We start from the raw sequence: 27,316 nt of genomic DNA on the forward strand, positions 1-27,316 counted from the left end.
AGGATCCTGGGATTGTACTCATCAGAGTTTCGAAGGTTGAGGGGAGATCTAATAGAAACTTACAACATAATGTCTGCCTCGGAAGGGGTGGACGCTAGGAAGTTGTTTCCGTGAGGCCGGGAGACGAGGACCCATGGGCACAGCTTTAAAATTAGAGGGGGTAAATTTCAAATGGAAATGAGATGACATTTGTAAAGCCAGAGAGTGGCGGGCCTTGTGGAAATCATTGCCATGGAGTGCAGTCGGGGCCAGGACGTTGGATGCCTTCAAGGCAGAGATTGACAAATTCTTGATCTCACGAGGAATCAAGGGCAACGGGGAGAGTTCAGGGAAGTGGAGTTGAAATGCCCCTGAGCCATGATTTAAATGGTGGAGTGGACTTGATGGGCCGAATGGCCCTACTTCCACTCCGATGTCTTCTGGTCTTAAGTAAAAGGGGCGGACATGAAGCCAGTGGAGGTGAGTGTGTGTGTGGAGGTAGGGAGGGGTTAGGTCAGTCTGGGGAGGACGGACAGGTCAAGGGGGCGGGAAGAGGTTTGGAGGTCGGGAATGGGGATTTGGCTTGAGCTGGGAGGAGGGGAATCGGTCAGAGGAAGAACAGATTAGGGGACGAGCTGGGCTGGTTTTGGGATGCAGTGGTGGGAGGGGAGATTTTGGAGCTTGTGAAATCCACGTTGATACCATTGGTCTGCAGAGCTCCCAAGGCTCAGTTCAGGAAGGACAATAAACACTGGTCAGTCAGTCATACATCCAGCAAAAAACGTTTATTTTTTTCAAAAAATCGGATGCATCTGTTAATCAACTGGCAAAGCATTATCGAGTTTTGAGAAGATTTGTATCTCAGGGTTGAGGTTCTGGATGTAAGATTGCTCACTGAGCTGGAAGGTTAGTTTGCAGACGTTTCGGCACCATTCCAGGTAAAATCATCAGTGAGCATCCGGGGAAGCGCTGGAGTTAGGTCCCGCCTTCTCTTTCAGTGTTCCGGTTTCCTTGGGTTGGTGATGTCATTTCCGGTTCCTTTTCTCAGAGGATGGGAGATGGATTTGGCGCCAACGTGTTCTCCCGAGTGTAGTTTGTGTGTGGCATGAACTGCCAGAGGAGTGACAGAGGCTGTTATACTCAGAGTATTTAGAAGTCATCTGCAGGGACACATGAATAGGAAGGGGCTGGAGGGATATGGGCTACAGGCTGGCAAACAGAACTAGTCAGTTACGGTATCTGGTCGGCCTGGAGGAGTTGGACTGAAGAGTCTGTTTCCCTGCTGTGCAACTCGACGACTCTGTCTCTCTCTCTCTCTCCCCCATTTTCTCCAAACCCACCCCCCGCCACACACACAATCTCTGTCTCTCCATCTCTCTGTGTGTGCCTCACTCTGTGTCTGTGTCTCTGTCTCTCTCTGTCGTCTTGTCTCTGCCACCTCGCTGTGCACTTCTGTCTCTCTCCTCTCTCCTCTTTCACTCTGTCTCTTTGGTCTCTGTGTGCGCCCCTCTCTATCTCTCGTCTTGTATCTGGCTCCGTCTGTGTGTGCTTCTGCCGTTCTCTCTCCCCTGTCTCCCTGTCTCTCCGTCTCTCCGTCTCTCCCTGTGAACCTCTCTCTGTCCCCTCTCCCCCGCCCCCCTGTGTCTCTCTTCCTCTCTATCCGAGCCTCTCCACCCGCTCAGCAGGGAGCGTTGTGAGTTTTTTGAACGAAGTTTAAAAATCTCTATTTAAACCCAACCCATCCGCAATCAGACTGCATTTCTAATCCCCTCTCTCTCTCTCTCACACACACACAGACACACACAGACACACACACACACACAGTCTGTCTCTTTCTCCCTCTCAGTCAATCCCCTTCCTCTCCTGTTCCGACTCACGCCTTTCCCCCCCCACTCCCTCGGCGACGAGTCCGCTGTCTGGATCCCTTTTCCCGGGAGGGTTCTGAGGACCCAGCTGTTCAGCAACGGGGATCATCGCACCACGCTCCCGTACCCCTACAACCTCCTGTTCTCCAGCGGCCTCCAGCATGACCACCGGGCTGGGAGCAGGCATCCGGGCTGCTGGAGCGCTCGCTGCTCAGTGGCTCGGCCCTGCGCCGCCTGTGCCGGGAGCGGGGATCCGAGGTGGGAGAAGGCCTCTTCGCCCGGCGCCTGGGCACAGCTGCCTGGCACTGAGCCCGCGCTCCCCGAGCACCCGGCCGCGGGTCCGCGACGCCTTCCGTAGCTGAGCAGCCGACAACTATCTCCTACTGCAAGGTAAGCTGCGGGGTGGTGGTTTGGGGTGAAGGGAGGATTGGGGACATGAGCACGGTCCCTGTTTCACATCGTGCGCCGCTCCTATCCCAAAGCGAGGGGTTGGGAATGGATGTTTTGGGGGTGAGAATTCCCCTCCCCGGGTGAGGGGAAGGCTGGGGACATTGGGAGGGTGTCTATTATCCAGCCTTGCGCGGGTTTCTGGAGCCGACCAGCCTGCAGCTCTCGTACTACATGGTAAAGGGAAGGAGGCGGATGGGATGGGGTCGGGGTTGGAGGATAGCCGCCCTGGAAGTGAGTGGACATGGGGAGAGTCACTATTGTACAGCCCAGTGACTGAGTGGCCGACAGCTACTGCAAAAGGGTCGGATTAGGAGAGGGGTGTTGTAGGGAGGTTTGGGGTCACGGGCAGCGCCGCTTTCTGCAGCCGAACAGCCATCGCCACAAGATTGGATGGGAGGGGGTGTTTTAGGAGCGAAGGGATGCCCCCTCCCCCTGCCGCTGTGGGAAGTAGGATCTTTATCGCACAGCCCTCCCTAGTCGAATAGCACCCCGGCGACAAGGTGAGAAGACAGGAGGGGCTCCCGGGGATGAGGGAAGGACACAACCACTGTCAGTATAAGGTTAGGGGGTGATCATACCCCTTCCTGGGGCTGAGGGGAGCTCCTGATGCCGAGCGAACAGCCGAGATGGAGCCGCAGCTCTCCGACCTCAAGGGGACCCTGTCTCAGAGGCTGGAGCATTTCCAGCCGGAGCTCTGAGGGAAAGGGTCATCGCACCCAAAACGGTACCTCGGGACTTTTTCTTCACAGATGCTGAGCATTTCCAGCAACTTGTGTTGGCATTTCCACCCGGAGGTGGGTTTGTGGAGAGACACCATGGGACGGGAATGGGTGTGGGGTTTGATGGGGCAGTCACAGAGACTGTTGAGAGAGAGAGAGGCAACCCCTGCGTCAGGGTTTGGAAAATCTCCGGCAGTTCTTCATTTCTCTCTCAGCCAAAGGCGCTGCGTGCTTTGGTTTCCTTTCCTCTTGTACTCTCTCCCCCTGTGAATAAAGCCAGAGTGAGTTTGTGGGTGGAGAGAGAGAGAGAAGGGACAGAAAGATGGAAATAAGGGAACATGACAAGGGAGTGAAATTAGAGCCAGCAGAGGTGAGAGAGGGGGAGAGAATCAGAGGAAGGGAGGAAGAACAAGAAAACACAAACAAAGGAGAATGGGGGGTAACAAGGTGTTGATGTGGATGAACACAGCAGGACAAGCAGCATCAGAGACGCAGGGAAGCTGATGTCAGAGATGATGGGAACTGCAGATGCTAGAGAATCCAAGATAATAAAATGTGAGGCTGGATGAACACAGCTGACCAAGCAGCATCTCAGGAGCACAAAAGCTGACGTTTCGGGCCGAGACCCTTCATCAGAGAGGGGGATGGGGTGAGGGTTCTGGAATAAATAGGGAGAGAGGGGGAGGCGGACCGAAGATGGAGAGAAAAGAAGATAGGTGGAGAGAGTATAGGTTGGGAGGTAGGGAGGGGATAGGTCAGTCCAGGGAAGACGGACAGGTCAAGGAGGTGGGATGACGTTAGTCGGTAGATGGGGGTGGGAGGAAGGGATGGGTGAGAGGAAGAACAGGTTAGGGAGGCAGAGACAGGTTGGACTGGTTTAGGGATGCGGTGGGGGAAGGGGATATTTTGAAACTGGTGAAGTCCACATTGATACCATGAGGCTGCAGGGTTCCCAGGCGGAATATGAGTTGCTGTTCCTGCAACCTTCGGGTGGCTGGTATCATTGTGGCACTGCAGGAGGCCCATGATGGACATGTCATCTCAAGAATGGGAGGGGGAGTGGAAATGGTTTGCGACTGGGAGGTGCAGTTGTTTGTTGCGAACTGAGCAGAGGAGTCCAGATAGGTGGAGATGAGTTCGGTGGGGCAGGAACAGGCTGAGACGATGGGTCGACCAGGGCAGGCAGGTTTGTGGATTTTGGGAAGGAGATAGAAATGGGCCAGGCGGGGTTGGGGAACAATGAGGTTGGAGGCGGTGGGTGGGAGGTCCCCTGAGGTGATGAGGTCATGAACGGTGTTGGAGATGATGGTTTGGTGCTCGGGTGTGGGGTCATGATCGAGGGGGCAGTAGGAGGTGGTGTCGGAGCCTTGGCGTCCGGCTTCGTCGATGTAGAGGTCAGTGCGCCATACTACCACTGCGCCACCCTTGTCTGCGGGTTTGATGGTGAGGTTGGGGTTGGAGCGGAGGGCTGCCCGTTCTTCAGGGGAGATGTTGGAGTGGGTGAGAGGGGTGGAGAGGTTGAGGCGGTTAATGTCTCGACGGCAGTTGGAGATGAAGAGGTCGAGGGAGGTTAGGAGGCCTGGGGGTGGTGTCCAGGAGGAGGACTTGTGTTGGAAGAGGGTGAAGGGCTCAGTGGAGGGAGGGTTGGGGCTCCCGGTTGAAGAAGTAGGCGTGGAGGCGAAGACGGTGGAAAAACTGCTCTATGTCCAACCGTGACTGGTATTGGTTGATGTGTGGTTGTAGGGGGACAAAGGTGAGCCCCTTCCTGAGGACTGACCGTTCGTCCTCAGTCAGTGGGAGGTCTGGGGAGACGGTGAACATGCGGCAGGGCCGGGTGTGGCTGTCTCCTCTGGGGTTGCTGGCTGTGGAGGCTGTGGGCGGAGCGATGAGGTCGTCGGCCGTGGGCGGGGTTCCGTCGGCCGTGGGCGGGGTTCTGTCGGCGTCGGCCATGGGCGGGGTTCCGTCGGCGTTTGGAGGATCGGGGTGGGCGGCAGCAGCTGCGGTGAGGGTGGTGTGTGATGTGTTGTAACTGGAAGTGGAGGTGGTGACTGCAGCAGCGGTTCCGGAAGTGGTGTGGCCGGTGGAGGTGGATGTGACGTCATCGGTGGGGTCTCCGGCCGTGTCTTCATGGTCAATAGCGGCGGCGCAGGTACAGACTCGGGATTTGGGAGGCGCAGGAATCCTCTTGTGGGTGGCAGGGGCCCGTGAGTTGGTTGTACTTACGATTTTTGGTGTCCAGTAAAGCCGAGTGGAACTGGGTGTTCAGTCTGTGGATCCTGCGGCGGATAAAAAACAGCAGGGGTCATGTGCAGGTCTGGGAGAGGGAGGCTCTGAGCTGGGGCAGGCTGGATTGCAGTGTGTGGAGGTGCCGGCGCATGGCTGCGAGTCTCTGTTTCAGGAGTCGCAGGGAGAAACGCTTCTGAAGGGTCTGAATATTCTGGGTGTAGAGGTGATGTCAGCCTGTCTGCTGTGTTCATCTCCCTTCTTCCTTGCCGCCCCCCCCCCCCCCGTCCTGCTCCTTTCCCCCCCCCCAGTCCTGCTCCTTCCCCCCCCCCCAAGTCCTGCTCCTTCCCCCCCCCGTCCTGCTCCTTCCCCCCCCCGTCCTGCTCCTTCCCCCCCCCGTCCTGCTCCTTCCCCCCCCCCCGTCCTGCTCCTTCCCCCCCCCCGTCCTGCTCCTTCCCCCCCCCGTCCTGCTCCTTCCCCCCCCCGTCCTGCTCCTTCCCCCCCCGTCCTGCTCCTTCCCCCCCCGTCCTGCTCCTTTCCCCCCCCCTGTCCTGCTCCTTTCCCCCCCCCGTCCTGCTCCTTCCCCCCGCCGTCCTGCTCCTTTCCCCCCCCCGCCTCCTCCAGCCATCCGTTCCTCCCTCCATCCCTCCATCCCTGCAGCCGTCTGTTCCTCATAATTGGGCAACATCCACATCCTGTGAATATAAAAAGAATCCTCCATGCTACCTGTGCCAATTGGATTCACAGTTTATTGTAACATCTTTCTTCCAAGATCCGATTACCTCTTGGTCTATAGACTGTATGCTCTCCTGGACTGTATCTTCTGTCAGGGGATGCATGCATCCGAAACTGTCACAGCTGTGACGACTTTCCTTTGGTGTTCATATCTATCCAAACTGATTGTATATTTTGCCTGGGAGCCAGTTAGCTCAGTTGGCTGGTTTGTAATTCAGAATGATACCAACAGCATGGAATACTACACTGTCTGAAGTTACAATGAAGGAGTCTCCTTCTCAACCTGTCTCCTCATCTGAGGTGTGGCAACCTTCAATTTAAACCACCTCCAGTTATCTCTCTGTCCACTGTGAGAGCAGTCCTGTGGTCCCGTCTGGGACTATAGTGACTTTGAATCTGCAAACCAAGATAATTTCTCACCAATGTATTGATCTCATCTTCGACTCAATACAAAAAACCAAAAAAAAACCCAATGAGATGAATTTTGGATCAGTAATTATACATGGCATAATTGGACAAAAATTGCACTGTTGTTAAAATAATTAGCAATTCAACCAGAAAGGCCACTAATGTGAATCCTGGATCTGTGTATCATTTGAAATGAGTTAATTGTATAGTTTTAGTATTTGACCACAAGATGGAGAATTCTGTTGAGGTGATGTTGTAGCCAGAAGATAGAAAGATGATAGAAATCTTTGGAGAGATATGGGCCAAGCACAGGCAGGTGTATCTAGTTCAGTTTGGGATTGTGATCAGCATAGACTGGTTGGACCAAAGGATCTTTTTTCATGCTGTACGACTGTATGAAACTCAAGCTTAATTGTTCGAAACTCACATTCAGACATATCTAACCTTTATCATAATCTTACAGAAAGATAGCGACTTTTTCCCTCAGAATTGCAGACTCTTTAATTTTACATCTTCAAAGACATTTAGCAGGGAAAGCGTGGATTATAGAGTGAGTTGAGTAGATTGGTTCATTATTAATTCTTAACTAAATTTGATTTATTTTACATTTTTAGACAACATCAGGTGAAGATGTGCGTGATTTCAGCAAGGTGCTGAAAAATAAGTTCAGATCAAAGAAACACTTTGCCAAACATCCTCGCTTGAGTTATTTACTCGTACAAACAGTTCTAGAAGGCGAGAACCTTGAGAGGTAAGTTTATTGATGTGAGATTTACTAACGTATCAGTGCTCATTTGAGAGTTGACAAATATTGCAGCATGATTCATTCTGCAGCTTTGCAGGAGAGTGAGGTTGTCCATTTGCGCATATGTCAGAAGTACACAATACAAAAACAAGGGGGGCTTAACTGATATCATTGGACCTCTCGCCTTCAAAACAGTGTACTTAGTCAGAGAGTACATCTGCTGACGACTGGGCCCCGGCAGTCCTCTCCCGCTCACGGACTGGCCCCCGCAGCCCTGTCCCGCTGACAGCGATTTCCCCCGCAGCCCTGACCCGCTCACAGGGACTGTCCCCCGCAGCCCGGACCTGCTCACGGGGACCGTCCCCCGCAGCCCTGACCCGCTCACGGGGACCGGCTCCCCCGCACCCCTGTCCCGCTCACGGGGACCGGCTCCCCCGCACCCCTGTCCCGCTCACGGGGACCGGCTCCCCCGCACCCCTGTCCCGCTCACGGGGACCGGCTCCCCCGCACCCCTGTCCCGCTCACGGGGACCGGCTCCCCCGCACCCCTGTTCCCGCTCACGGGGACCGGCCCTCCCCCGCACCCCTGTCCCGCTCACGGGGACCGGCTCCCCCGCACCCCTGTCCCGCTCACGGGGACCGGCTCCCCCGCACCCCTGTCCCGCTCACGGGGACCGGCTCCCCCGCACCCCTGTCCCGCTCACGGGGACCGGCTCCCCCGCACCCCTGTCCCGCTCACGGGGACCGGCTCCCCCGCACCCCTGTCCCGCTCACGGGGACCGGCTCCCCCGCACCCCTGTCCCGCTCACGCGGGACCGGCTCCCCCGCACCCCTGTCCCGCTCACGGGGACCGGCTCCCCCGCACCCCTGTCCCGCTCACGGGGACCGGCTCCCCCGCACCCCCTGTCCCGCTCACGGGACCGGCTCCCCCGCACCCCTGTCCCGCTCACGGGGACCGGCTCCCCCCGCACCCCTTGTCCCGCTCACGGGGACCGGCTCCCCCGCACCCCTGTCCCCGCTCACGGGGACCGGCTCCCCCGCACCCCTGTCCCGCTCACGGGACCGGCTCCCCCGACCCCCCCTGTCCCCGCTCACGGGGACCGGCTCCCCCGCACCCCTGTCCCGCTCACGGGGACCGGCTCCCCCGCACCCCTGTCCCGCTCACGGGGACCGGCTCCCCCGCACCCCTGTCCCGCTCAAGGGGACCGGCTCCCCCGCACCCCTGTCCCGCTCACGGGGACCGGCTCCCCCGCACCCCTGTCCCGCTCACGGGGACCCGGCTCCCCCGCACCCCTGTCCCGCTCACGGGGACCCGGCTCCCCCGCACCCCTGTCCCGCTCACGGGGACCGGCTCCCCCGCACCCCTGTCCCGCTCACGGGGACCGGCTCCCCGCACCCCTGTCCCCGCTCACGGGGACCGGCTCCCCCCGCACCCCTGTCCCGCTCACGGGACCGGCTCCCCCCGCACCCCTGTCCCGCTCACGGGACCGGCTCCCCCGCACCCCCTGTCCCGCTCACGGGGACCGGCTCCCCCGCACCCCTGACCCGCGGACAGCTATTTGCCACCGCAGCCCTGACCGCTCACAGGGTCCTTGCCCCCGCACCCGGACACCCTGACCGCTGACAGGGACTGTCGCCCGCAGCCGTGTCCCCCTGACAGCTAATGCCACCACACCCCTGACCCGCTCACAGGGACTGTCCCCCGCACCCCTGACCCGCTCACAGGGACTGTCCCCCGCTGCCCTGACCCGCTCACAAGGGAGTGTCCCCCGCTGCCCTGACCCGCTCACGGGGTCCGGCTCCCTGCAGCCCTGACCCGCTCAAGGGGCCCGGCCCCCGCAGCCCTGACCCGCTCAAGGGGCCCGGCCCCCGCAGCCCTGACCCGCTCATGGGAACCGGCCCCCGCAGCCCTGACCCGCTCACGGGGACCGTCCCCCGCAGCCCTGACCCGCTCACGGGGACTCACCCCGCAGCGCTGACCCGCTCACGGGGACTCTCCCCCGCAGCGCTGACCCGCTCACGGGGACTCTCCCCCCTGCAGCCCTGTCCCGCTCACGGGGACCGGCCCCCGCACCCCTGACCCGCTCACAGGGACTGTCCCCCGCTGCCCTGACCCGCTCACAGGGAGTGTCCCCCGCTGCCCTGACCCGCTCACGGGGTCCGGCTCCCCTGCAGCCCTGACCCGCTCAAGGGGCCCGGCCCCCGCAGCCCTGACCCGCTCACGGGGACCGTCCCCCGCAGCCCTGATCCGCTCACGGGGACCGTCCCCCGCAGCCCTGATCCGCTCACGGGGACCGTCCCCCGCAGCCCTGACCCGCTGACGGGGACCGTCCCCCGCAGCCCTGACCCGCTGACGGGGACTCTCCCCCGCAGCGCTGACCCGCTCACGGGGACTCTCCCCCGCAGCGCTGACCCGCTCACGGGGACTCTCCCCTGCAGCCCTGTCCTGCTCACGGGGACCGGCCCCGCACCCCCTGACCCGCTCACAGGGACTGTCCCCCGCTTGCCCTGACCCGCTCACAGGGAGTGTCCCCCGCTGCCCTGACCCGCTCACGGGGTCCGGCTCCCTGCAGCCCTGACCCGCTCAAGGGGCCCGGCCCCCGCAGCCCTGATCCGCTCACGGGGACCGTCCCCCGCAGCCCTGATCCGCTCACGGGGACCGTCCCCCGCAGCCCTGACCCGCTGACGGGGACCGTCCCCCGCAGCCCTGACCCGCTGACGGGGACTCTCCCCCGCAGCGCTGACCCGCTCACGGGGACTCTCCCCCGCAGCGCTGACCCACTCACGGGACTCTCCCCCGCGGCCCTGACCCGCTCACGGGGGGCCGGCCCCCGCGGCCCTGACCCGCTCACGGGGGCCCGTCCCCGCGGCCCTGACCCGCTCACGGGGGCCGTCCCCCGCGGCCCTGACCCGCTCACGGGGGCCGGCCCCCGCGGCCCCTGACCCGCTCACGGGGGCCGGCCCCCGCGGCCCTGACCCGCTCACGGGGGCCGGCCCCCGCGGCCCTGACCCGCTCACGGGGGCCGGCCCCCGCGGCCCTGACCCGCTCACGGGGGCCGGCCCCCGCGGCCCTGACCCGCTCACGGGGGCCGGCCCCCGCGGCCCTGACCGCTCACGGGGGCCGGCCCCCGCGGCCCTGACCCGCTCACGGGGGCCGGCCCCCGCGGCCCTGACCCGCTCACGGGGGCCGGCCCCCGCGGCCCGACCCGCTCACGGGGGGCCGGCCCCCGCGGCCCTGACCCGCTCACGGGGGCCGTCCCCCGCGGCCCTGACCCGCTCACGGGGCCGTCCCCCGCGGCCCTGACCCGCTCACGGGGGCCGTCCCCCGCGGCCCTGACCCGCTCACGGGGGCCGGCCCCCGCGGCCCTGACCCGCTCACCGGGGGCGGCCCCGCGGCCCTGACCCGCTCACGGGGGCCGGCCCCGCGGCCCTGACCCGCTCACGGGGGCCGGCCCCCGCGGCCCTGACCCGCTCACGGGGGCCGGCCCCCGCGGCCCTGACCCGCTCACGGGGGCCGGCCCCCGCGGCCCTGACCCGCTCACGGGGGGCCGGCCCCCGCGGCCCTGACCCGCTCACGGGGCCGGCCCCCGCGGCCCTGACCCGCTCACGGGGGCCGGCCCCCGCGGCCCTGACCCGCTCACGGGGGCCGGCCCCCGCGGCCCTGACCCGCTCACGGGGGCCGGCCCCCGCGGCCCTGACCCGCTCACGGGGGCCGGCCCCCGCGGCCCTGACCCGCTCACGGGGGCCGTCCCCCGCGGCCCTGACCCGCTCACGGGGGCCCTGACCCGCTCACGGGGGCCGTCCCCCGCGGCCCTGACCCGCTCACGGGGGCCGTCCCCCGCGGCCCTGACCCGCTCACGGGGCCGTCCCCCGCGGCCCTGACCCGCTCACGGGGGCCGTCCCCCGCGGCCCTGACCCGCTCACGGGGGCCGTCCCCCCGCGGCCCTGACCCGCTCACGGGGGCCGTCCCCCGCGGCCCTGACCCGCTCACGGGGGGCCGTCCCCCGAGGCCCTGACCCGCTCACGGGGGGCCGGCCCCCGAGGCCCTGACCCGCTCACGGGGGCCGGCCCCCGAGGCCCTGACCCGCTCACGGGGGCCGGCCCCCGCGGCCCTGACCCGCTCACGGGGGCCGGGCCCCCCGCGGCCCTGACCCGCTCACGGGGGCCGGCCCCCGCGGCCCTGACCCGCTCACGGGGGCCGGCCCCCGCGGCCCTGACCCGCTCACGGGGGCCGTCCCCCGCGGCCCTGACCCGCTCACGGGGGCCGTCCCCCGCGGCCCTGACCCGCTCACGGGGGCCGTCCCCCGCGGCCCTGACCCGCTCACGGGGGCCGTCCCCCGCGGCCCTGACCCGCTCACGGGGGCCGGCCCCCGCGGCCCTGACCCGCTCACGGGGGCCGGCCCCCGCGGCCCCTGACCCGCTCACGGGGGCCGTCCCCCGCGGCCCAGACGCGCTCACAGCGACTTGCCCCTGCTGTCCTGACCCGCTCACAGCGACTTGCCTCCTCAGTCCTGACCTGCTCACAGCGACTGGCCCTGCAGTCCTGACCCGCTCTCAAACACCCCACCCTCCTCCTCCTCCCCACCCACCCTCCTCCTTCTCTCCCCCGACCCTCTTCCTGCATCCGCCCCGCCCCCACACTCCTCTTCCTTCCCCCCCCCCACCAACACCCTCCTCCTTCACTCCCGCACCCTCCTCCTTCCACCCCCGCCCTCCTCCTCCTTCCAGCCACCGACCCTCCTCCTCCTCCACCCCCGAACCTCCTCTTCCTTTCCCACCACCCTCCTTCACAACCTCCTTTGCCCCCACCTCCACCTTCCACCCCCACCCTCCACCTTCCACCCCCACCCTCCACCTTCCACCCCCACCCTCCACCTTCCACCCCCACCCTCCACCTTCCACCCCCGACTCCCCTCCTCTTTGCACCCCCTATCCTCCTCCTTCCACCCCCCCACCCTCCTCCTCCTTCCACCCCCCCACCCTCCTCCTCCTTCCATCCCCCCACCCTCCTCCTCCTTCACCCTCCTCCTCCTTCCGCCCCCCACCCTCCTCTTCCTTTCCCCACCACCCTCCTCCACAACCTCCTTTGCCCCCACCCTCCACCTCCCCCCTCACCACCCTCCTCTTCCTCCCCCCTCACCACCCTCCTCCTTCCACCCGCTATCCTCCTCCTCCTTCCACCCCCTATCCTCCTCCTCCTTCCATCCCCTATCCTCCTCCTCCTTCCACCCCCCACCCTCCTCCTCCTTCCACCCCCCACCCTCCTCCTCCTTCCACCCCCCACCCTCCTCCTCCTTCACCCCCCACCCTCCTCCTCCTTCCACCCCCCACCCTCCTCCTCCTTCCACCCCCCACCCTCCTCCTCCTTCCACCCCCAACCCTCCTCCTCCTTCCAACCCCACCCTCCTCCTCCTTTCCCCCACCCTTCTCCTCCTTTCCCCACCCTTCTCCTCCTTTCCCCCACCCTTCTCCTCCTTTCCCCCACCCTTCTCCTCCTTTCCCCCACCCTTCTCCTCCTTTCCCCCACCCTTCTCCTCTTTCCCCCCACCCTCCCTCTTCCTTTCCCCCCCAACCCCCTTTCCCTGACCCCCCTCCTCCTTCCACCCCCTACTCCCCTCCTCCTCCCACCCCCTATCCTCCTCCTCCTTTCACCCCCTATCCTCCTCCTCCTTTCACCCCCTATCCTCCTCCTGCTTTCACCCCCTATCCTCCTCCTCCTTCAACCCCTACCCTCCTCCTCCTTCAACCCCTACCCTCCTCCTTACACCCCCTACCCTCCTCCTCCTTCCACCCCCTACCGTCCTCCTCATTGCCCCAACCCTCCTCCTCCTCCTTCCCCCCCAACACCCCTCTTGCTCTTCCTTTGTTATCACGGAGCAGGAGGAGGGTGGGGTGAAAGGAGGAGGAGTGTGCTGGGGGGCAATGGAGGAGTTGGAGGAGGAGAGATCAGGGGAACTGCAGATGCTGGAGAATCCACGTGAACAAAGTGTGGAGCTGGATGAACACAGCAGGCCAAGCAGCATCTCAGGAGCAAAAAACTGACGTTTCGGGCCTAGACCCTTCTTCAGAGACGGGGATGGGGAGAGGGAAGTGGAATAAATAGGGAGAGAGGGAGAGGCGGACCAAAGAAGGAGAGAAAACGATAGGTATTGAGGAGAGTACAGGTGAGGTCGGGTGAGGATAGGTCAGTCCAGGGAAGATGGATAGGTCAAGGAGGCAGGATGAGGTAGAGGTAGGAAATGGAGGTGTGGCTTGAGGTGGGACAGAGGGATGGGTGAGAGGAAGAACAGGTTTGGGATGCAGTTGGGGGAGGGGACGAGCTGAGCTGGTTTTGGGATGCAGTGAGGGGAGGGGACGAGCTGAGCTGGTTTTGGGATGCAGTGAGGGGAGGGGACGAGCTGAGCTGGTTTTGGGATGCAGTGGGGGAAGGGGAGATTTTGAAGCTTGTTTTCTCTCCATCTTCGGTCCGCCTCCCCCTCTCTCCCTATTTATTCCAGTTCCCCCACCCCATCCCCGTCTCTGATAGAGGGTCTGGGCCCGAAACGTCAGCTTTTGTGCTCCTGAGATGCTGCTTGGCCTGTTGTGTTCATCCAGCTCCACACTTTGTTAAACTGGATTCTCCAGCATCTGCATTTCCCATTATCTCTCCCCCCCACTCCTCCTCCCACCGACCACCCTCCTCCTCATCCTCCTCCTCTCCCTCTCCCTCTCCCTCTCCCTCCTCGTCCTCGTCCTCGTCCTTGTCCTCCTCCTCGACTCCTCCACTCCCCCCACCCTCCTGCTCCTCCTCTCCCCCCACCCTCCTGCTCCTCCTCCTCCTCGACTCCTCCACTCCCCCCACCCTGCTGCTCCTCCTCCTCCTCGGCTCCTCCACTCCCCCACCCTCCTGCTCCTCCTCCTCCTCCACTCCCCCCACCCTCCTCCTCCTTCTCCTCCTCCTCCCCCTCCACTTCCACTTCCTCCTCTCCCCCCACCCTCCTCCTCCTCCTCCTCCTCCTCCTCCTCCCCCTCCACTTCCACTTCCTCCTCTCCCCCACCCTCCTCCTCCTCCTCCTCTCCCCCCACCCTCCTCCTCTCCCCCCACCCTCCTCCTCCTCTCCCTCCTCCTCCTCCTCCTCCTCCTCTCCCCCCACCCTCCTCCTCCTCCTCCTCCTCCTCCTCCCCCTCCACTTCCACTTCCTCCTCTCCCCCCACCCTCCTCCTCCTCCTCCTCTCCCCCCACCCTCCTCCTCTCCCCCCACCCTCCTCCTCCTCTCCCTCCTCCTCCTCCTCTCCCTCCTCCTCCTCCTCCTCCTCCTCCTCCTCCTCCTCCTCCTCCATTCCCCCCACCCTCCTCCTCCTCCTCTCCCCCCACCCTCCTCCTCCTCCTCCTCCTCCATTCCCCCCACCCTCCTCCTCCTCCTCCATTCCCCCACCCTCCTCCTCCTCCTCCTCCTCCTCCTCCTCCTCCTCCTCCTCCTCCACTCCACCCACCCTCCTCCTCCTCCTCCTCCACTCCACCCACCCTCCTCCCCCCACCATCCTCCCCTCTCACCCCCACCCTCTTCCACCCCCTCCTTCCCCCCCACCCTCTTCCTCCTCCTTCCTGCCCCACCCTCTTGCTCCTTCTTCCCGCCCCACCACCCCCTCCTTTGACCATACCCTTACTCCTACTCCTCGTTTCCCCCACCCTCCTGCTCCACCTCCTATTCCCCCCACCCTCTGCCACCCCCTCCTCCTCACAGCCACTTGCCCCCTCCGTCCTCGCCCGCACACAGCCACTTGCCCCTTCCGTCCTCACCCGCACACAGCCACTTGCCCCTGCAGTACTTAGCAACTGACAGCGACTTGCCTCCTCTGTCATTACCCGTCCCCAGCCTCTTGCCACTGCTGTCCTGACCCCCTCACAGCCTCTTGCCCCTGCAGTCTTCACCCATCCACTTGCCCTTTCCGTCCTGACTCGCTCACGGCGACTTGCGCCGTCTCTCCAGACGCACTCAGAGCCAGTTGCCCCCGCAGCCCTGACCCGCTCACAGGGACTGGCACCCGCAGCCCGGACCTGCTTACAGGGAGGGTCCCCCATAGCCCTGTCCCGCTCACAGGGACTGTCCCCCGAGCCCTGACCCGCTCGCAGGGACTGGCCCCCACAGCCCTGCTCCGCTCACGGGGACTAACCCCCACAGACCTGACCCGCTTACAGGGACTTGCCCCCGCAGCTCTGACCTGATCACAGCGACTTGCCCCCGGCGGCCGTGTACCGCTCACAGGGTCTGCCCCCGTGGCCCAGACCCGCTCACAGGGACTGGGCCCCACAGCCCTGTCCCGCTGGCAGCATTCTGCCCCCCGCCGCCGTTTCCCGCTCAAAGCGGACTGGCCCCGGTAGCCCTATCCCTCTCACAGGGACTGTGCCCCGCAGCCCTGTCCCGCTCACAGCGTACTGCCCCCCGCAGCCGTGTCCGCTCTCAGCGACTGTCGCCCGCAGCCGTGACCTGCTCACAGGGACCGGCCCCCTCAGCCCTCACCCGCTCGCAGGGACTGGCCCCTGCAGCCGTGACCCGCTCACAGGGACTGTCCCCCGCACCCCAGACCCGCTCGCAGGGACTGGCCCCCACAGCGCTGCTCCGCTCACGGGGACTAACCCCCGCTGCCCTGACCCGCTTACAGGGACTTGTCCCCGCAGCTCTGACCCGCTCTCAGCGGACTGCCCCTGGCGGCCGTGTCCCACTCACAGGGTCTGTCCTCCGCAGCCCTGACCCGCTCACAGACACTGGCCCCCGCAACCGAGTCCCGCTCACAGGGACTGTCCCCCGCAGCCCAGACCCGCTCACAGGGACTGTCCCCCGCAGCCCAGACCCGCTCACAGGGACTGTCCCCCGCAGCCCAGACCCGCTCACAGGGACTGTCCCCCGCAGCCCAGACCCGCTCACAGGGACTGTCCCCCGCAGCCCAGACCCGTTCACAGGGACTGTCCCCCCCAGCCCTGACCCGCTCACAGGGACTGGCCCCCCCAGCCCTGACCCGCTCACAGGGTCTTGCCCCCGCACCCTGACCCGCTGACAGGGACTGTCCCCAGCAGCCCTGACCCGCTGACAGGGACTTACCCTCACAGCCCTGACCCGCTCCTAGGGACTTGACCCCACAGCTCTGACCTGCTGACAGCGATTTGCCCCCGCAGCCCTGACCCGCTCACAGCGACTTGCCCCCTCAGTCCTGACCGGCTCACAGGGACTGGCCCCCGCAGCCCGGTCCCGCTGACAGCGATTTGCCCCCGCAGCCCGGTCCCGCTGACAGCGATTTGCCCCAGCAGCCCTGTCCCGGTGACAGCGATGTGCCCCCTCAGTCCTGACCGGCTCACAGGTACCAGCCCACGCAGCCCTGTCCCGCTGACAGGGACTGGCCCCCGCAGCCCTGTCCTGCTCACGGGGACTTGCCCCCTCAGTCCTGACCCGCTCACGGGGACTGGCCCTCACAGCCCTGTCCCGCTCACAGCGATTTGCCCCCTGCAGTCCTGTCGTGCTCACAGGGACCTGCCCCCGCAGCCCTGACCCTCTCACAGGGTCTGGCCCCCGCAGCCCTGACCCGCTCACATCGACTTGCTCCCTCAGCCCTGCCCCGCTGACAGCGACTTGCCCCTCATTCCTGTCCCACTCACAGGGACTGGGCCCCGCACCCCTGACCCGCTCACAGCGACTTGCCCCCGCTGACAGCGATTTGCCCCTGCAGCCCTGTCCTGCTGACAGCGATTTGCCCCCTCAGTCCTGACCGGCTCACAGGTACCGGCCCCCGCAGCCCTGTCCCGCTGACATCGATTTGCCCCCTCAGTCCTGACCGGCTCACAGGTACCGGCCCCCGCAGCCCTGTCCCGCTGACATCGATTTGCCCCCTCAGTCCTGACCGGCTCACAGGTACCGGCCCCCGCAGCCCTGTCCCGCTGACATCGATTTGCCCCCTCAGTCCTGACCGGCTCACAGGTACTGGTCCCCGCAGCCCTGTCCCACTGACAGCGATTTGCCCCCTCAGTCCTGACCGGCTCACAGGTACTGGCCCCACAGCCATGTGCCCCCTTAGTCCTGACCGGCTCACAGGTACTGGCCCCCGCAGCCCTGTCCCGCTGACAGCGATTTGCCCCCGCAGCCCGGTCCCGCTGACGGTGATTTGCCCCAGCAGCCCTGTCCCGGTGACAGCGATGTGCCCCCTCAGTCCTGACCGGCTCACAGGTACCAGCCCACGCAGCCCTGTCCCGCTGACAGGGACTGGCCCCCGCAGCCCTGTCCTGCTCACAGGGACTGTCCCCCGCAGCCCAGACCCGCTCACAGGGACTGTCCCCCGCAGCCCAGACCCGCTCACAGGGACTGTCCCCCGCAGCCCAGACCCGCTCACAGGGACTGTCCCCCGCAGCCCAGACCCGTTCACAGGGACTGTCCCCCCCAGCCCTGACCCGCTCACAGGGACTGGCCCCCCCAGCCCTGACCCGCTCACAGGGTCTTGCCCCCGCACCCTGACCCGCTGACAGGGACTGTCCCCAGCAGCCCTGACCCGCTGACAGGGACTTACCCTCACAGCCCTGACCCGCTCCTAGGGACTTGACCCCACAGCTCTGACCTGCTGACAGCGATTTGCCCCCGCAGCCCTGACCCGCTCACAGCGACTTGCCCCCTCAGTCCTGACCGGCTCACAGGGACTGGCCCCCGCAGCCCGGTCCCGCTGACAGCGATTTGCCCCCGCAGCCCGGTCCCGCTGACAGCGATTTGCCCCAGCAGCCCTGTCCCGGTGACAGCGATGTGCCCCCTCAGTCCTGACCGGCTCACAGGTACCAGCCCACGCAGCCCTGTCCCGCTGACAGGGACTGGCCCCCGCAGCCCTGTCCTGCTCACGGGGACTTGCCCCCTCAGTCCTGACCCGCTCACGGGGACTGGCCCTCACAGCCCTGTCCCGCTCACAGCGATTTGCCCCCTGCAGTCCTGTCGTGCTCACAGGGACCTGCCCCGCAGCCCTGACCCTCTCACAGGGTCTGGCCCCCGCAGCCCTGACCCGCTCACATCGACTTGCTCCCTCAGCCCTGCCCCGCTGACAGCGACTTGCCCCCTCATTCCTGTCCCACTCACAGGGACTGGGCCCCGCACCCCTGACCCGCTCACAGCGACTTGCCCCCGCTGACAGCGATTTGCCCCTGCAGCCCTGTCCTGCTGACAGCGATTTGCCCCCTCAGTCCTGACCGGCTCACAGGTACCGGCCCCCGCAGCCCTGTCCCGCTGACATCGATTTGCCCCCTCAGTCCTGACCGGCTCACAGGTACCGGCCCCCGCAGCCCTGTCCCGCTGACATCGATTTGCCCCCTCAGTCCTGACCGGCTCACAGGTACCGGCCCCCGCAGCCCTGTCCCGCTGACATCGATTTGCCCCCTCAGTCCTGACCGGCTCACAGGTACTGGTCCCCGCAGCCCTGTCCCACTGACAGCGATTTGCCCCCTCAGTCCTGACCGGCTCACAGGTACTGGCCCCCACAGCCATGTGCCCCCTTAGTCCTGACCGGCTCACAGGTACTGGCCCCCGCAGCCCTGTCCCGCTGACAGCGATTTGCCCCCGCAGCCCGGTCCCGCTGACGGTGATTTGCCCCAGCAGCCCTGTCCCGGTGACAGCGATGTGCCCCCTCAGTCCTGACCGGCTCACAGGTACCAGCCCACGCAGCCCTGTCCCGCTGACAGGGACTGGCCCCCGCAGCCCTGTCCTGCTCACGGGGACTTGCCCCCTCAGTCCTGACCCGCTCACGGGGACTGGCCCTCACAGCCCTGTCCCGCTCACAGCGATTTGCCCCCTGCAGTCCTGTCGCGCTCAAAGGGACTGGCCCCCGCTGCCCTGACCCTCTCACAGGGTCTGGCTCCCGCAGCCCTGTCCTGCTCACGGGGACCTGCCCCCGCAGCCCTGACCCGCTGACAGGGACCTGCCCCCGCAGCCCTGACCCGCTCACATCGACTTGCTCCCTCAGCCCTGCCCCGCTGACAGCGACTTGCCCCCTCAGTCCTGTCCCACTCACAGGGACTGGGCCCCGCACCCCTGACCCGCTCACAGCGACTTGCCCCCGCTGACAGCGATTTGCCCCTGCAGCCCTGTCCTGCTGACAGCGATTTGCCCCCTCAGTCCTGACCGGCTCACAGGTACCGGCCCCCGCAGCCCTGTCCCGCTGACATCGATTTGCCCCCTCAGTCCTGACCGGCTCACAGGTACCGGCCCCCGCAGCCCTGTCCCGCTGACATCGATTTGCCCCCTCAGTCCTGACCGGCTCACAGGTACTGGTCCCCGCAGCCCTGTCCCACTGACAGCGATTTGCCCCCTCAGTCCTGACCGGCTCACAGGTACTGGCCCCCACAGCCATGTGCCCCCTTAGTCCTGACCGGCTCACAGGTACTGGCCCCCGCAGCCCTGTCCCGCTGACAGCGATTTGCCCCTGCAGCCCTGTCCCGCTGACTGATTTGCCCCCTCAGTCCTGACTGGCTTACAGGTACTGGCCCCCGCAGCCCTGTCCCGCTGACAGCGATTTGCCCCCGCAGCCCTGTCCCGCTGACAGCGATGTGCCCCCTTAGTCCTGACCGGCTCACAGATACCGGCCCCCGCAGCCCTGTCCTGCTCACGGGGACTTGCCCCCGCAGCCCTGTTCCGCTCACAGCGATTTGCCCCCTGCAGTCCTGTCGCACTCACAGCAACTTGGCCCCCCGCAGCCCTGACCCGCTCGCAGCAACTTGCCCCCTGCAGTCCTGTCGCGCTCGCTGCGGCTGGCCCCCTGCAGCCCAGTCCCGTTGACAGCGACTTGCCCCTCCTTCCTGATCTGCTCACAGGCACTTGTCCCCTCCGTCGTAACCCGCTCACAACGACTTGTCCCCTCTGTCCTGTCCCGCTCACAGCGTCTTGCCTCCCATCCCTCTTGCACAGGTCACCCCTTGCTCAGAAACGGTCCCAATTATCCATGAGCCGGAAACCCTGCCCCCTGTGCCAGCTCCTTAACCATGCATTCATCTCACCTATCTTTCTATGACAACTCTCTAACATGTGGCACTCGTGGCAACCCATAAATTTATTACCCTTTGGGTCCTGCCTTTCAGCCTCTTTGCTAACTCCTTGTCCATAGTCCGCAGGATGTCTTCCCTCTTTCTGCCGATGTCATTGGTACCAACGTGCACGGTGGCCTTTGGCTGCTCACCCTCCACCTTAAGAATTTGTTGCAACCACTCAGAGATGTTCTTGACCTTGGCACCAGGGAAGCAACACACAGCCCTGGTGTCTCAAATGTGGCGACAGAATCTATGCCCCCAATGAATGAGTCTCCAACCACGCTCGCTCACTTGGATTTGCCTGACCCTGTCCCACAGCAGGGTGGTTTGTACCATGGGCCTGGCTACTGCTGGTTATATAACTGACCCAGTTTAGTTTTAGATCAGTGTTAACCTTGGTTTAGTGGATAGCCAAGCACCTCAGTAGTCTACAATACAGGAGAAATACATTCTTAAGCTCATGGATTCTGTGACAGTCAAGGACAAGCACTGAATTGTTCTAACCTGATTACCAACACCTGGCCCGTAGCCTTGCATGGCTTGGATAGCACTTGCACATTTAAAAAAAAATAAATGTAAGGATGATGTGAGTGTAAGGACATGGAATTTTTTTGATATGGTCATATTCTCTCTTGCTGGAGCTGATTGCTGCTTAGCACTTGTATGGTGCAAATGTAACATCCTTTATCAGGCCAAGCCTGATCGTTGTCCAAGTCTCACTGTATTTTCTCATCGTTGACTTCACTGTTGGGTCTAACCAACATTTTGTACATACCCTACCTATTCTGAAACTCTGTCACTTAATATTAAGCCTAATAAAGACAAGTATCCAATGTGCCTTCCAAACCACTTCAACGACCTCGTCCATTACATTGGGGGATCAACAGGCATACACATCAAGATCCTGAGATCCCTCTGATCATTGGTGCTTGTGAGGTCCGTATGATTCATCATGGGCTCCAAAATCTGTTTGTGCTGTGTCACCTAATCCTTATCCCGTTTGTCCTTACATGAAATAATGTTCTCAAACGCTTATCAAATATTCTTCCCAATCCTACTTTTTGTAATCATGATACAAGTGAGCATAAAACTTGGAACACTACAGCAACAGGAATGTGCCCTTTGGCCCACCGTGTTGGGCCAAACATGACAAGAAATGAAATAATCTCTTCTGCCTGTCCTTGATCCATAGTTCTCCATTCCTTGCATATTCGTGCACTTAACTAAAAGACCCTTTTAAATGCTTTCATCGTATCTGCATCCACTACCACCCCGGGCAATGTATTCCACACTTTTAACATGCTCAGTGTGAAATATTTGCCCCTCACATCTCTTTTGAACTCCCCCCCCCCCCTCAGCTTAAATGCATGCCCCCTAATAGTGGACACTTCAACTCCGGGGGAGAAATTTTCTGACCGTTAGCTGTATTTATGTATCTCCAAATTTTATAGACTTCTATCAAGTCCGCCCTCAGCTTCTACTGCCCCAGAGAAAATGAAGAGTTTTTCCAGCTCCTCCTTCTCATTCATACCCTCTATTCCAGTCAGCATGCTGGTAAATCTCTTCTGCACCCTGTCCAAAGCCTGCACATCCTTAGTGTAATGTGGCGGCCAGAATTGAATGCAATACTCTGTGTGGTCTCAACAAAGTCTTGCAAAGCTGCAATGTGACATCCTGACTCTTGCACTGAGTTCCCCTATGAATAAAGGCAAGCATGCGATATGCCTTCTTGACCACCCTCTATCTACTTGTGTGGCTACTGTCAGGGAGTTATGGTCTAGGACCCAAGATCCCTGTGGACTTCACTGCTGTTTGGGGTCCTGCCATTAACTGTGTATCCCTTTCCTTAACACTTGGTCTCCTAAAATGCAACACCTCATGCCCACCCAGATTAAATTCCATCGGCCATTTCTCCGCTCGAGTTTGCAATTGGTCTGTATCTTGCTGTGTCCTTTGACAACCTTCCATGCTGCCCACAAGTCCATTGGTCCTTATATCATCTGCAAACTTACTAATCCCCCGTCTACATTTGCCACCAAGTCATTTACATATATCACAAACAGCAGAAGTCACATTGATGCGGAACACCACTCGTCACTGAGCTGCAGCCAGAAAAACAGCTTTCCACCACTGAGACGGCAAGAACTGTAGATGCTGTAATCAGAGTTAACCAAGTGTGGAGCTGGAGGAACGCAGCAGGTCAGGCAGCATCAGAGGAACAGGAAAGCTGACATTGTTGATGCTGCCTGGCCTGCTGTGTTCCTCCAGCCCTATACTGTGTTATCTTTGTTAGCCTTCCACCGCTACCGTCTGCCTTATATGGGCAGGCCAAGTCACCATGGATCTCATGGATCCTAATCTTCTGGATGAGCATACCCTGAGGAACCTTGTTGAAAACCTTCGTAAAATCCATGTATATGTTATCAACTGTTCTACCCGAATTGATCACCCTTGTCACCTCCGTGAAAACTTCAACTGACTTGGTAAGACATAACCTGCCCCGCATAATGCCATGCTGGCTGTCCCTTATTAGCCCATACTTTTGAGACATGAGACACTCAGCAGTCTGCAGTTTCCTGGAAAGTCCCTGTTTTCCTGCTTGAACAGAGGAACGACTTTGTCCACTCACCAGTCTCCGCAACCCCTCCAGTGCCTGGCAAGGATATCAGATCCTATTGAAAGTAGTGTGTTGATGCATTTGTGGCATGATTGTGTTTTGTTTCAGCCCTAACATTGAAAGCAGTGTAAGAATGTCTTTGTGCAGCAGGTGAGGTGTGATGAGACTGAGCCTTCATACAATTGCAAGATGTTGAAAATTTGCCATTATTTATGAAAACAGTGATAAATTTCCATGATCAACATTTCTGTTACACTGCAATGATTATCCCATGGCGTGTAAAATCAGAAAGATACGATAAAATGAGACTGGGTCATATGCAGGGAGAATGTTTGCATTTCATGTCGATAGAAGTAGTGAAATATTTCCATGAATCTAAAAGTCACTTTTCCGTTCATTGAAGGACACAATCATCGCCTTGGAAGCTTCATCACGATACTACTTTGCATTTCTGAAGAGGGAAGAAGAAATCAACATGCAAATTCAATTCCATGGTTTTGGAAGTCCCATTGAGAACACGATTCATTTGCGCCAGCATAATGCTCTGACCGAGAAAGAATTGAAGGTGAGTTTGTAGTTTAGAAGATCGCAGCAATTTATGCATCAACTTCTTCATCGATAACGTTCCATTGCTTTCAAACTGCATTTTCCACTCTGCGAGATAATAACTGTTAGAACAAGCAACAATGTCGGTAGATGGTCTATGGGAATGCAATGTTACAAAACCCGATCCATTCAACAACATATTTCAGATATGTCAACAAATTAAATATTCCAGCACAGGATAAAACAAGGAAGATGAGAGTGAGGAGGCAAGAGTTCTGATGACAAAAGAACAGAAATTTACCTTTATCCATTCGAGCAAAAAAGCAGGCACACAAATAAATAATCATCTAACAATGCACGTGTGCAACGGAGGCTACAGGGGGACTAAAAATGCCGATTTGTTGTTCTGCGTATTGCTGAAAGGGTGAGTGAAACAGATTCTGTGGTAAATTTGAAGAAATACGAATAATGCATCTCAGGATGTTCGAGAAAGAACATTTCTGGACTGAGGCAAATCGTGTTGCCCTTTTCAGGAGTTAAGAGGTTCATATTGAATTGAAACACTTCCTTGTGTGCTGAAAGCTTTAGTTTAGTTGCAGCTGGATCACAATTTCTGTTCCTGGTAGTATTTAGCAAACTGTTAAAAGTGAATGTCACTGCACAGAATTCCAAACATAACTCCAATCAGTACAGAAAATATCCAAGGGGTATGATGAGTTGTATCCTCTCATGTTGAACAATGCAGCTACAGATACAATGGAGGCACTGATGATAATCTTCCAAGAATCCTTAGATTGTGGAAAATTCTCAGAGGATTGAAAGATTGTGAACATAACACCATTATTACAAAGATACTTGGACAAAATAGTAAGCAAGTATTGCCAGTTTAGGTCAACCTGGGTAGATGTTCATGCCGGCAATGAAAGATGAAATAACAGGGTACTGAGTGTGCTATAACATCCTACAGAGTTAACATCCTTTCATAAAGGGAAATAATACTTGACAAACTTGCTACAGTGCTTTGAGAAGGAAACAAACATTACTGACGAAGGACCACCAGTTGATGTAGTACATTGAGATTTCAACAAAGCATTTGATAAGGTACAGCTCATAAGGTGTCTCAAAAGAAAAGAGCCCGTGTGTTCAAGGGTGGTATGTTCGGATGGACGGAGGACTGCATCGTAAATAGAAGTAGAATCGTAGTAGCAGCATGGTAACTTAGAAGTCATGTACGGCCACAGAGCGAGTGCTGCGGAGGCCGAACACCTCATGTTGACTGGGTTGATTTCGGAAATGGCAGAGGGGATTGCTATGCTTAGGAAAGTTGGGCTACATTCATTGGAGTTTATAAGATTGAAAAAAAACTTATTTTTTCGACATTTAAGATTCTTAAGAGGCTTGTTAGTGTATATCCGTAGAGATTACTCCCATTTGTGAAAGATTTTACGACCAGAGGCCACATTTTCAAATTGGTTGCCTATTAATTCAGGGAAGAATTACTTCTTTCAGGTTGTAGCAATTTATTGAACACTTCAACCAAGAGTTCAGGCAGACCCTCTAATAAGAGACACCTCCTCTGTATTAATTCTCTAGATTTGACAGAAGATCGGCCCTGTGAGAGGGTCAGTACTGAGGTATTGAAGCTTTGTCAGAAGGCGAATAATGAGTGCGGGCACTGAAGAAGTGCCTCATTGACAGGGGTTCAGTCCTGACCCCTGTGAGAGTTCATCATTGTCAGATGGTCAATACTGAGACAATGCTTCCTTGTAAAAGGATCAGCACTAAAGATCTGCCACACATTTTTAGTGTCAGTGTTGAGGAAATGCAGCAATATGAGAGGGTCCGAACTGTGGGAGTGCATTATTGTCAGAAGGGCAAGACTGAGGCAGCACCTCATTCCAAGGTGAGGCAATGCCATACAAATAGAAGGTCAGTCCTGAGATATTGCTACTGTGAGAGGGTCAGAAATAAAGGTGCCTCCTTGTCAGATGGTCAGAACTGAGGGATTGAAGCATTGTCAGAGCTTCAATACTGAGGCCTTGCTTCGTTGTCAAAGGGTCAAATCTGTGGGAGTGCGATATTGTCAGAGGATCAATGCTGAGGCAGTGCCTCAAAATAATGGTGTGTTTTTGATGACAGCATGCATCGAAGTGGTTCTTTGGTGATTCTATCAAGTGCAGTTAAAGGAATGCTTGCCAATTTTCTGAAAGATGAACATTTATTGAGGAAATAAAAGATGGAGAAAGAGTAATTAAAAAGAATAACAAGTAGAGAGTCAAAAAGAATAAGCCTCATGTTCTTGTGGCCGTGAGGGACCCCTCGATCAACGGCTGGCCTGGAGGCTGAGGTTGTTCCTGGCACCGTTCGCGGTCTCATTCCGAGATGACGTCCAGTGCCGAGGAACAAAATGCTCCCTCTGCTCCGGTGTAACAAACGACTTGGCAAAGAAAAAAACCAGTTACAGAAATAAAATTAACTGTAAAACAGGAATGCTGACAGGACTCATTCAAAGTCAACCATTTCTCAAATATCAAGAAATGTTACCCTTCAGCCCATCCTATTCATGGGGTTGGAACTGCTAGTACCACACGAATGCAGCATCACGACTGAGGCAATGCAGCACTATGCGAGGGTCAGGATTAAGGGTCAGTTTTGAGGCAGTGCCTTGATGTTATGGAGTCAGAACATTATTGCCACATGTTCAATACAGACAGTGTGTTGACCCTCTGTCAATGCTTCAATGCCTCAGTGCCTACCCTCTGATAATGAATCACTCCAACAGTTCTGACCCTATCTTGCAAGACCTCAGTATGACCTTTCTGACCCTATTACAGTGGGCCACTGCTGCAGTATTGACCATCTGATAATGATGCAATACCTCAGTTCTGACCCTCCTGGCAGTTGTGCAACACCTCAGCCCGCACCCTTTCATCATTCGGCACTTCCTCAATTATGAGCCCTTTGTGAGTTAGTTGTGAGGCAAGACTTCATTGCTGCAGTGTCAGTGCTGAGAGCGGGCCTTTTTATTAGCTCATCAGTACCTAAGGTACTGGCTAATTGTCAGCAGGTCAGTTCTGAGGCAGCGTCTCTTTGCCCGAACCCTGACTCTAAACCCAGCCTCAGCCCTAAACCCATACAAACGCTCGCCTCAGGCTAACCCTCACCTCAGCATTAACCCTAACCCTAACCCTAACCCTATCCTCAGCGAAAACCCTCCCTACCCTCAGCCCTAATGCTGATCCTCATGCCGAACATCTAGTCTCAGCCCTAAAGTGAGCCTCAGTCCTACCACTAGCTATGGCCTCAGCCCTAAAATGAACCGTAACACACAGCCCCAATTAACACTTAGCCTCAACCCCAACCCTCGCCTAAGCTCCAAGTCTAACCTCAGCCCTAACCTAACCCCCAATACTTGCCTGTCAGAGAGTTAGTACTGAGGAAGTGCTTTAGTTTCAGAGATTTAGTCCTGAGAATGCGCTTCGTTTTCAGAGTGACCATCTGAAACAGCGTCTCATTGAAATGGGGTCAGAATTGCTGGAATGCTACATGGAATGGTGACAGATTGTAGGACTGTCGGTGGGTCAGATCTGAGGTAGTGCATCAACGGTGGATGGTCAGTTTTGAGGGAGTTCAGAGGATCAACGAAGAGGGAATGCCTCAATGCAATGGCGACAGAACTGAGAGAGGGCCACAGAATTAGAGATATGCCACATGATTGGAGATGGTAGGAAGTGCCTCATTGTCAGCAGGTCCGTTTTGTGGCCGGTCGCCATAGCTGGAGAGTCAGTTCTGAGGCAGTGCGTCTTTGTCAGAGGGTCTGGACTGAAGCAGTGCCTCATTATTCGAGAGGGTTTGGTGTGAGGCAGTATCTGATTGGTGCAAGGTCAGCCCTAAGGGAGTGCCTGTTTGTCAGAGGGTCAGTACTGAGTTAGCGACTCATTGTGAGGAGTTCAGAATTGAGGGACTGCCACGTGATGAGAGGGTCAAAACGGAGGTAGTGTGGCTG

At 59.6% G+C, this 27,316-nt stretch overlaps 1 protein-coding gene across 4 annotated transcripts in view; it reads left to right on the plus strand.

The window, feature by feature from the left end:
- LOC132209457 (uncharacterized) overlaps positions 1-27,316 on the plus strand; it is a 445,383-nt gene that overhangs the window by 389,053 nt on the left and 29,014 nt on the right. The window contains exons 1-3 of one of the 4 annotated variants that reach the window (XR_009445537.1): positions 5,032-5,162; positions 6,994-7,130; positions 23,168-23,329. Coding sequence is in view for 1 of the 4 variants with exons in the window: in XM_059644509.1 (XP_059500492.1) it covers positions 6,994-7,130 (137 nt within the window). In the remaining 3 variants the exon portion in view is untranslated. Of the gene's footprint in view, positions 1-5,031; positions 5,163-5,328; positions 5,463-6,993; positions 7,131-23,167; positions 23,330-27,316 lie in introns of those variants that run through there. The other 3 variants (XR_009445535.1, XR_009445536.1, XM_059644509.1) reach the window with 3 other exon arrangements.

This window comes from Stegostoma tigrinum, unplaced genomic scaffold (assembly GCF_030684315.1).
Source record: "Stegostoma tigrinum isolate sSteTig4 unplaced genomic scaffold, sSteTig4.hap1 scaffold_96, whole genome shotgun sequence".
NCBI classification, from domain to species: domain Eukaryota; kingdom Metazoa; phylum Chordata; class Chondrichthyes; order Orectolobiformes; family Stegostomatidae; genus Stegostoma; species Stegostoma tigrinum.